Consider the following 11,925-nt stretch of genomic DNA (forward strand, 5'->3'; position numbering starts at 1 on the left):
TTTATATTTTTTTTATATTATAGTATTAAGTAAATAAATAATAAAACTAAACAAAAGTAAAAATAACTAAATAAATTAAAAACTTAATTATAATAATAATAATAGTTTTAGGGTTTAAATAATAATAATTAAATAATATCCGTAATTAATACGGAATTAGGGTTCGTTTGTGGCCTGGTCAACCCCTTCATGCGAGTCGCATGGAATAAGGGGGTGGGTCATGCGAGTCGCATGACCTGCCTTGCAGGTTCAAATCAGGGGGTCAAATGACAGGTTCAACGTAATATTTAATATTTTATTTTCTTTTTTTCTGTTTTAAATTTAAATAAAATATATATATATAATTAAAATAAAAACTTAAAAATAAACTTAAAATACTTTATAATTTTGTAAAAATAAAAGAAAAACTTAAAAATATATTTAAAATACTTTTTTTTTTTCGGTTTTAAAAGATTTTTTTTTTTATCTTTTTAATTTTTATAATTTTTAAACAAAAATATATATATAACAAAAACTAATTAAAACTTAAAATATAAATTTTTTTTTTTTTTTATATTGACGTTTCGCTTCGGTGATCCCCGGCAGCGGCGCCAAAAATACTTGATGTTATGCGAGGTGTATACAAAATAGTTTATATTTTACTAGGAAAAACTATTAAATATGATACAATTTTACACAAGATATTTATTTATTTATAGAATGGATATACTTAAACCTTGCTACAACACTTATAGGCAGTGTACCTAATCGTACAGTAGTGTAGTTTTTAGTAAGTCCGGTTCGTTCCACAGGGAAATCTTTAAACAAAGCTCAACGCTATATTAGTTTACTTTTATAACAATACAAACATATATATAAGTAATATTATTATTATAAAGGGGGGTTTTTACCGTTTAATGACCGGTTTGTCGATTTTAAGATTTTAGTCGCAGTTAAAACCTAATGTAAAATATAAAATAAATAAAAGACTTAAATTAAAACTTAAAGTAAATAACGATAATGAAATTGCGAATAATAAAAGTGCGATAAACTTGCTATAATTAAAAAGTACGGTAATTAAAAGTGCGATTAAACAACAATAAATAAAAGTGCGATAATTAGAAGTGCAATTAAATATAAAATAAAGGAAATTAAATATGAAATAAAAGAATTATGCTTATTTAAACTTCCGTAATCATGATGTTTGACGTGTTGATTTTAGTTTTATGCCCATGGGTTAATTATCCTTTGTCCTGGATTATTTAATATGTCCGTCTGGTTTTTGTCCATAACAGTCCATCAGTCATAAATATAAAGTGCGAGTGTCCTCATCAAATTATTCTTATACCCGAAGTTAAATATTCCAACTAATTGGGGATTCGAATTGTAACAAGGTTTTAATACTTTGTTTAATGAATACACCAGGTTATCGACTGCGTGTAAACCAAGGTTTTACTACTTTGTTAACAATTACACCAATTACCCTTGAATGTAATTTCACCCCTGTTTTAATTATTCTAGTGGCTATTAATCCATTCCCGTGTCCGGTTAAATGAACGATTATTCGTACATATAAATACCCCGCCCATCGTGTCCGATCGAGTGTATATGGTAATTTATAGGGACGCCCAATTTTAAATCTTTATATTAACATTAACAAACTTTCATTTAGTTAAACAAATATAAAGCCCATTAATAGCCCATAGTCTAATTTCCACAAGTGTCGTTCTTTTATCCAAACCCCAATTATGGTACAAAGTCCAATTACCCAATTTTAGTAATTAGCCCAACATCATGATTACTTCGTTTTAAATAAGCATAATAATAACTTAGCTACGAGACATTAATGTAAAAAGGTTGAACATAACTTACAATGATTAAAAATAGCGTAGCGTTACACGGACAGAATTTCGACTTACACCCTTAAAACAATCCTTAACATAACCTTATTATTATTATTAATTAAAATTAAAATTATAAATATTTATTTATATCATATGTTTGAGATATAGGGAGATAGATATTATGGTGTACATCAAACTGAATCACGAACTCGCTTTATATAGAAGGTGGCCTGGAAAAGTAAGCCATGCGACTCGCATGGGCTTACCCTTCCTGCCATGCGAGTCGCATGGCTGGTGATGACAGCTCACATTCTTTTATCTGATTGCTTGCCGACATAATAAATAAATAATATAAATATATAAATAATTTTAATAATTATTTATATATTATATTATATTTATATGCATAGTTGAGTAGATATTTTTAGTCCGTTGCGTCGGGCGTTTCTTCTAGGCTCAGGCCCCGGTTCCGGATTTTCGGACGTCCTCGCGTATTATTTTAAATCGCGTACTTTGCGTCTTGTAACTTGTACTCTTGTCATTTTGAGACGTTCCTCATCAATATTTTGAACCTTTTAATTGTATCTTGTACTTTTTAGCTCTTTGGACCTTTTTGTCTTCAATTTGTCGAATTTGCCTTTTATCTTCTCTTTTTAATATTTAAACGAATATCGCTTGTAATTTGAACAATTGCAACTAAAATCTTGTCTTTCCTGAGGAATAATGCTATAAAATATGTGTTCATTTTTGGCATTATCAGGGTGCAGCCCCACCTGTCGTAGGGGGTGCAGCCCCGGCATCTACCAGTCGTCCTCGTCAGGTGCCGTCTCCCGATGACTTGGAGTCTTCTAATGGTGGCTCCTCAGATGGCGGATTGATTCGTAGAACTAGGCGTCGGGTTGAACCGACTACTGCAACTGAGGGTACGCCTTTGACATACTCTTGCCTTTCTTTTACCGTGTTATATATTGACTACGTATTCTATGTAGGTCGTACCGGTGTGGCTCCCGCAGGGACGCGGGTACACGTTCCTGTGGTACCTTTGCTAGAAGGAGTTGTTACCCAGGAGGAGAATAGGCCGGCTGTTGAAGAGAGACGGGTAGTTGATGAAGAGCCTGTCATTGAGAGAGAGACAGTTCCGAGCCATCGTCCCAGCAAGGAACCTGTCGCGGAGTCATCGGTATCTCGCCCCCGGCTAACAACAAATGCCGGGGAGAACGTTTATGTCCTGCCTGATTGTAATGTTGAGTCGTTTTGTGATCTCCTGTACTGCGATGCTTCAGATTATCCGATTTTTAAGGAGTACTTGGACTTCATTACTTTTCCCGCCCTGAAAACAGCGTTGGCTTCTCTTTCCACGGCACAGGCGTGTCATTTGCGTTCCCAATTTGCCGTGTTTGCGCAACATCTTGCGACAGACGAGTTAAACCGAAGTGAGGCCGACGCTCAACACATTCATGAGCACAACGCGATGTTTGAGAGTGTCAACCAGCATATGGCGGAGGTGTCGGGCGATAATGCTCGTCTTGAGAGGGAGCTGGCGTCGGCAAGGGAAGCCCTGGCCTTATCCCGGGATGAGTTACAGACTTCCCGGGATGCTCTGGAGGCCTCGAAGGTAGCATTAGCTCGGGAGTAGGAAGTGGTCGCTCTTCTCTCAGATGATAATAAAAAACTATCAGAGAAGGTGTCGGCAACATTGGGTGAGCTTACCCATCTGCAACATGGTATTCCTGTACTTTTTTCCTGCCTGCTAAAGTCCTCCATTGTTCATCAGCCGTTTAATGCTTTTATTGAGGCCATCAAAAAGTTAACCACTTTTGAGGTGTTAAGACGAGTGCAGTGTTTCTTGACGTCTGGTAGTGCTGCTCAAAAGATGAAGAACGACTTAAGCGCTACTTGTGTTCAAGATTGCCAACGAGCGCATGAGGCTCTCGGCCAGATAAGTTTTGAAGAGTTGGAAAAGATTTGTAGGGATGAGAACTCATCCGTAGAGTATATTGTAAACTACCAACCGTAGAGATATGCACTTGGTTGTGTTTGTTTTTTGTTGTTAATGTAATGTCTTCACATTTGTTATGTCTTGTGTGTAAACTAGTTTATTTGAATTTGAGTTGTTTACTGTGTCATGATAATAACGTAGATATCTAGACTACGCGTGAGTATGGTCGAGATGTTTATACAGTAAAACCGGACCATCAATGATTTGGTCAAACACTCTCATAATCCAAGAAGGTTCTTCGAGAGTTGTCCTCCTACCAATGAAAGCTAGAAGGCATTTCTTATGGTGGTAGATCTGAAATATGCCAAAAGACTTATGATTGTATTTGTGTCATATTCAGAGTCGTTACAGTGTATAAGTATATAAAATGTAACTTTATTGCTGACTTATACGTAGAAATAATTTGAGTACATAAGTGTGCTATATCGCTGCTATCCAAGTGGGTGATCAGTCCTCCCGGTTGCAGGAAAGTTACACATGGTATTTCTTTAAATGGAAAGCATTCCAAGGGCATTGTATCGGAATTCCGTCTAGTGTTTCCAGGTGGTATGCGCCATAGTCAGTTATGCCGACAACCTTGTCAGGTCCTTCCCATCGCGGGCCTAGTTTTCCAACATCTTGCTGTCAGCTGGCCTCGTTGCTGCGTAACACTAAGTCGTTTAGCTGAAAGTCCAGTGATTTGACTTTTTTGTCATAGTGGTTTGCAATTTTTTGCTTCTTCTCGGCTTGCCGGATGTGTGTTATTGTCCGTCGTTCTTCAAGAGCGTCAAGGTTTTCTCGCAACGCTTCGTCATTTTCCGTTAATCAAACGTTGTTATCCGTTTGGTCAGGACAAGTACTTCAGCCGGGATGACTACTTCAGTGCCGTATAATAGGATGAATGGGGTGTCATTTGTACTATCTTTTGGTGTTGTCCGATGTGCCCAAAGTACATGTTGGAGCTCATCCACCCATCCTTGTCGGTGTTTACCAAGTCTGGCCTTTATTCCAGCAACGATGTCCCTGTTAGTGACTTTAACGTGTCCGTTAGCCTGTGGATATGCCACGAAAGTGAACGACTATTGAATGTCCATGTCTATGCACCAGTCTTTAAAAGGATTATGTGCAAATTGTGTTCCATTGTCGCTAACTATTTCGCGTGGTAAGCCGAAACGACAAACGATATCCTCTCATATGAAGGTTAGGATTTTCCTTTCGGTGATCGTGCTTAACGATCTCGCTTCAATCCATTTTGTAAAATAATCAATTGCTGTGACGACCCAGAGATTTCCGACCAAATTTAAACTTAATCTTTATATGGTTTCGACATGATAAGCAAAGTCTATTAAATTGAGTTTCAAAAACTTTGAACTGTGTTCATGTAATTATTTGACCTTTGACTATTTCCAACGATTCACGAACAACTAATTGTAAATAGATACATATAATACCTGAGTATGTATATATATATATATATATATATATATATATATATATATATATATATATATATATATATATATATATATATATATATATATATATATATATAAAGTTGAAATGCAGTTGAATTAATATATGATTTAATTGATTGAAATAAAAAGGATACAAAATAATAAAGTGGTTATTGAATTAAAACTGTATATAAATATGATTTCTATAAATAATTATTATGATATGTATATTGGAATACATATAACAGATATAAATATTATAGATATATATATATATTATATATACATTATATTAAAAGTTACATAATTAGTAATATGTAATATTAATATATTAAATTACAAGTTAAAATACAGTTGTTATATTAATGTATTACTTTCATTATTATTATAAATGTTAATATCTGTATTAATTAGATACATTAAATTACTAATATTATTGTTATCATGGTTAATATCACTATTTATTTTATAATAAGTAGTAAAATTTTGATTAACATTATTATCATTATATATAATCACCATTGTCATTAAAATTATTATTATTCTAAATATTCTTAGAAAGTAATACAATTTATTAATTGTTTCATTAATAATATTATTATTATCATTCTTATTAATGATTATTACAAAATTTATTGAAAATTGTCATTTTGGTAATTATTAATATCATTATATGATTACCATTATTTTTTTATAAATATCTTATTATTAATAATTAATATAATTATTATTAATTAGTATTAATATTGTTAATAATGTATTTATTAGTTATTGAAAAAATTTAGTACATAAATTATATAAAAAGGGTACGTAATCTGTTGTAGGTAACTATCAACTGTATCATAAATTGTTTTCTACTTGCAATCCGGTACGAATTGATTCCCAATCAGCTTCAGTAACAAACAAATTCAGTTTAGGGTCGATTTCAACTTTAAAAGATTTTTTTTATTTTTTTGTTTTGTCTGCCGGATTGATTTTTTCTATCGACCTTCTTGATTATAAAACAAGTAATTCATTCAGGATTTTGGAAGTAAAAACACTCCATTGTTCACCATTATTATCAACTATCAATTACATCCCCTTTTACAGTTTTAATTTATTGATTTAAATTAAAAAAAATGGAAGAACACAGACCTGCACCCTGTTCGTGTTCTAAATTTTGAAAAACCTTAATTCGAATTTAATTTCAAAATGTATTAATGCAGATAGGTTAGAAATCTTTTATTTAATCTATCTGCAAAGAATCAACTCTCAATTCCTTATATCGAGTTCGAATTTTGAAGTTAAAGTTTTTAGATTAAAAAGTCAAATTATGTTCTTCTATTAAATTTGAAATTTCTATTATGTTTCAAGGTCAATTGAGAATGAAGAAAGTTTCTAGGAAAGGTTTAACATCTTTTTCGTGTTATAACTATTGTCTAAAACGAACTAGAATTCATAAATTGATTTTGAGTTTCAAACCGTCCATGAACTGCAATACAGCGTTTTTTTTGCTTTTTTATTTTTCTTTCTTTTTCTGTTTGGAAAATATTTACACAAGTCGTTTCTGTCTCAAAATAACAAACTTGATTTATCTGGAAATCAATTGTTGTAAATGTTACTTTGTCTATTCGATTATTTCTTTTACTTGGGAAGAAGATGAAGCTTAAGAAAATGGGGTATATATTTTAGGAAGGGGATTAAAACAGAAAAGACAAGCTAGAGCAGACAGTTTAGGTGTATGTCGGGTTAACGTGAGGTCGCGGGTTCAAGTTCGGTCCATGGCATTTTTTTTAGGAAGGCTTTTAAGGTAGTATTCATTTATATTTATTATTATTATTATTATTATTATTATTATTATTATTATTATTATTATTATTATTATTATTATTATTATTATTATTATTATTATTATTATTATTATTATTACTATTACTATTACTATTATAATTATTATTGTTATTATTATTATTATTATTATTAGTAATATTATTATTAAGTAATTTTATTATTATAAATAGCATTATTATTAAGTATTATGAATACCATAATTATTATTAGTATCACCATTAGTATTATTATTATAATTGTTATTAGTATTAATATTATAGTTATTAACATTATTATTACTAATATAAGTATTATGATAAAATTCTCATTTATTATGATTATAAATACAAGTATGAAAATTATTATTATTATCACTAATAGTTGTATTATTATTATTATTATTATTATAATTATAATTATTATTATTATTATTATTATTATTATTATTATTATTATTATTATTATTATTTTTAACACATATAACATAACAAAATTTAATATTTTTATATACAAAATGAGCATATAAAACATATATATATTATTAACATGAAAATGATATAACTAATACATTTATATATATATATATATATATATATATATATATATATATATATATATATATATATATATATATATATATATATATGTGTGTGTGTGTGTGTGTGTGTGTGTGTGTGTGTGTTCAATTACAACTATGAATATTAATAAATATACAAATGATATAGGTTCGTGAATCCGAAGCCAACCTTACACTTGTTCAATGTCGTCATATGTATTTTTACTACAAAATACATTATCGTGAGTTTCATTTGCTCCCTTTTTAAATGCTTTTGCAATATATATTTTTAGGACCGAGAATACATACGCTTTTATAAATATTTTACGAAATAGACACAAGTAATCAAAACTACATTATATGGTTGAATGGATCGAAGCCGAATATGCCCATTTTAGCCTGGTAATCTAAGAATTAGGGAACACCACTAATTTTGAGAATTAGTGCACCCCTAATTGACACGAATCCTAAAGATAGATCTATTGGGCCCAACAAGCCCCATTATGGAATTTGGAATGCTTTAGTACTTCAATTTTATCATGTCCGATGGGTGTCCCAGAATGATGGGGATATTCTATATGCATCTTGTTAATGTCGGTTACCAGGTGTTCACCATATGAATGATTTTTATCTCTATGCAGTTTGCGAAATGCCTGATATGAGAATGATGTTTATGAAAAATGAAATATTGTGGTCTATTAAAATAATGGAAATGATTGTTTATGATAAACTAATGAACTCACCAACCTTTTGGTTGACACTTTAAAGCATGTTTATTCTCATGTATGAAAGAAATCTTCCGTTGTGCATTTGCTCATTTTAAAGATATTACTTGGAGTCATTCATGACATATTTCAAAAGATGTTGCATTCGAGTCGATGAGTTCATTAAGATTATTATTAAGTTAATTATAGTGGATATATTATAAAAGGGTATGCATGCCGTCAACTTTCGATGTAAAGAAAGATTTTCTTTTAAAAACGAATGCAATGTTTGTAAAATATATCATATAGAGGTCAAATACCTCGTGATGTAACCAAATATAATGTATTCGTCCAGATGGATTAGGACGGGGCATTTCAGTTGGTATCAGAGCTGGTTTAAGTTGTGTCGTCGGCTTAATCATAGAGGGGGTTCTCACAGTGTTACCTGTGACGAAGCATTGGCTCTTACTCCTCGCGGTCCGAATATGGTTGGTTTTTCCGAGAGGCAGGGTCGTAAAATCAGTGTCTGAGGTACGCTCAGTGGTCACCAAGTGATTAGCTGGGAAGGCACTGAGTGGGATGCGTCCCCACTAATTATAGGTGGTATCATAGCTGGTATAACCGCGTCCATGTGTGGCGGGTTAGTCGTAAAGGAGGTTCTCACAGTGTGACCTGTGGCGAAGCATTGGCTCTTACTCCTTGCGATCCCTTACGAGGCCCTAAAATCAGTATCTCAGGTACACTCAGTAGTCACCAAGCAGTTAGCTGGGAAGGCACTAAGTGGGACGATGGTTGTCCCCATTGTATTTTAGTTGGTATCAGAGCGGTGGTCTTAGCGAACCAGGTCTTGCATTAGTGTGTCTAACTGATAGTTGTTTAGATGCATTAGTGAGTCTGGACTTCGACCATGTCCGCATGTCAGAAGTTTTGCTTATCATTTCTAGTCGGAAATCATCTACTTACTATCCTTAGAAAATTACCTGCTTATCATTCTTAGTCTAGAAACATCTTACGGCATTGATTGCATGAATAGTGTATAGACAAAATTCATATCTTAGCGTATCTAATACTGTAAACTTTGCATGGCATATTCCGTAACTTCCTCCGCAATCTACGAAATATTTTGTAATTAGAATATCATCCAATATCCGAAAATCATTTCATTTTGAAAAATCCATTATTCAATCGTACGAAATGGAACTCGCCACTAGTTCAAGTCCCTCGGATTCCGATATGGAGTTTCACCTGAGCTTCGAAAGCAGTGTGACTGGAATGAATCAACCAATCAGCCATCCCCAATTCATCTGATGAGTTCATAGTCGACTAAATCAATGAAGACGAGAAGAATGCGATCCTTTCCACCAACCGAATTCACCTCTTGGCGACGAACCTGAAGCACTTACCGGTGAACCTGTTCGTAATACCAATTACTCTCTCATTTCCCGAATGTCTCGCAACGATTATATTCTATCTAAAATTCTAAACCGTATTCATTCGCTCGTTCCGACCGACAATAATCCCGGAATAACGGATGAAGTCAACGAACTTCACGCTCGAATAATCAATCTGGAAAACATGGTGCAAAACCTACCAGCTTCAGCAACATCACCGGCACTAACAGTACCACCAACAACTCAAGTTTCAACATCACATGCCTAAACATCTCATTCTGTACCTCGAGTATAATCATCGTTCTTCATATCGTTCTATATCATTTATCTTCGTTCGACATGGCAATTATGTAATCTCTAATGTTTTAGAGATTATATATTCTTGTTCTAACGGTAAATCAAATGAGTTTAATATCATATTGAGTCATTAAATCTATGGTTGCATCTGAAGAAAATATATATGTATATATGTTTTCATAAAGATTGTAATTAAAAATTCTTTTGTACAGACTGTTAATGGTGAAAATATTTTAACGGGTAGGTAATACCTTAGAAATATTTAGATTTCACATTAATAAGTTACACTGTACATTCTTCCAATCTGATTCAACAGTCATTTACTATCCTACTTACATCCACAGATATACGTATCCGTTCACCGTAGGATAACCAGTTTCATTCAATTTCATATTTGGATTTTGACCCATCAGAATCCAACAAGTGGCATAATGAAGAAAACATTTGACAAAATAAAATTTGTTAGAAACAAACAAATTAACTATGAGAAATTTTGTTAAGAATACACGCTAACAAAATTCTAGCTAACTGTTCGTAGCTAACTGTTAATTCCCTATTACATTTATTTATCGCAAATTATATTCTCCCAATTTTATTTATCGTCATTTAATTTCTGTTATTTATTTTATGCACTTTAAATATCGGGACACATATACAAGGTTTTGACATATCATATCGACGCATCTATATATATTATTTGGAATAACCATAGACACTCTATATGCAGTAATGCTTGAGTTAGCTATACAGGGTTGAGGTTGATTCTACAATAATATATATACTTTGAGTTGTGATCGAGTCTGAGACATATATACAATGGGTCACGATACGTATTAATTAATTCGAATATTATATATTAAACTATATATGAATTGTTGAACTACAAATTGTGGACTATCAACTGCGGACTACTAACATTGGACAATTAAAATGAATTAAAATACTAATTATAACATATGAAACTAAATATTTCTTCAAGTTAGCCACTTAATTTCATCTTAAACCTCATTTGTATCTTGACAATTACAATCTGCGTTCAAATTTTTCATGATTCTTGAAAACACCTCAATCGAGAGGATGAACCAACCGCACTTCATCTATGGAAGAAAAGATTGATGCATATAGTTATGCATCTGAAAACACTCAGAACCTGAGTAAACGTTTAAAACGTATCTGTGCTAGCTCCTTTGGCGTTGTTATTACCGAAAATAACTTTGCAATCCCTTTCCAAAGTAGCCAATTTTGTCACAGCTCCAACAAATCAACTTCGACTTTTCATTCGAATTAGCCTTATTATAACCTTGTGATATAAGTTGCCTTTCATCATCGTTACTAAGGAACCGTTTGTATTCTACCACATTAGCCGTAAACTTACCAGCAACTTCATTGATCTTGGATTTTCGGAAAAATCATTACATTCAGTGAAACCCTATCATTTACTCATTTACAACTTATAACGAGAATTACTATATCAATTATCGGGAATTAGCAATCAGTATTTTGAAATCTCACAGCATGACTACATCAACAATTATAAGTATACATATAAACCTTATCTCTTATAATTATGATCTTCTATTCTGAAATTCTGAAAAGCACCCAGCCTACGAATCAATACTCGGAATGTTGAAAAAGCTGAATGAAGTAGCAAAAATTGTAAACGATGTTAACAGTCGAAAGTATGATGATAAAGAATGGAGTGTTGGGAATGCTCAATAGAAAATTTAGTACCAAAAAGCGGATTATGCAAAATTATGAAGGAAACTGTGGACAAATCACAAGGACTAAACCTGTACATAAAGAATCCTGATGATTCTATTTCCGATGACATCTTTAGCGAATACCTTACTCCTTAATCGCTCTAAATCATCGTGAATGAATTTCTTCATCACAATTTGATTCCAAAATTCTAA

At 32.2% G+C, this 11,925-nt stretch overlaps 1 protein-coding gene across 1 annotated transcript in view; it reads right to left on the reverse strand.

The window, feature by feature from the left end:
- Positions 1 to 3,972: 3,972 nt before the first annotated feature.
- LOC139854930 (uncharacterized) overlaps positions 3,973 to 11,925 on the reverse strand; it is a 15,182-nt gene continuing 7,229 nt past the window's right edge. Inside the window, exons 2-3 of the mRNA XM_071844221.1 lie at positions 4,662 to 4,853; positions 3,973 to 4,116 (exon numbers count right to left, since the gene is read on the reverse strand). Coding sequence (XP_071700322.1) covers positions 3,973 to 4,116; positions 4,662 to 4,853 — 336 coding nt within the window. The remainder of the gene's footprint in view (positions 4,117 to 4,661; positions 4,854 to 11,925) is intronic.

This window comes from Rutidosis leptorrhynchoides, chromosome 1, assembly GCF_046630445.1.
Source record: "Rutidosis leptorrhynchoides isolate AG116_Rl617_1_P2 chromosome 1, CSIRO_AGI_Rlap_v1, whole genome shotgun sequence".
NCBI classification, from domain to species: domain Eukaryota; kingdom Viridiplantae; phylum Streptophyta; class Magnoliopsida; order Asterales; family Asteraceae; genus Rutidosis; species Rutidosis leptorrhynchoides.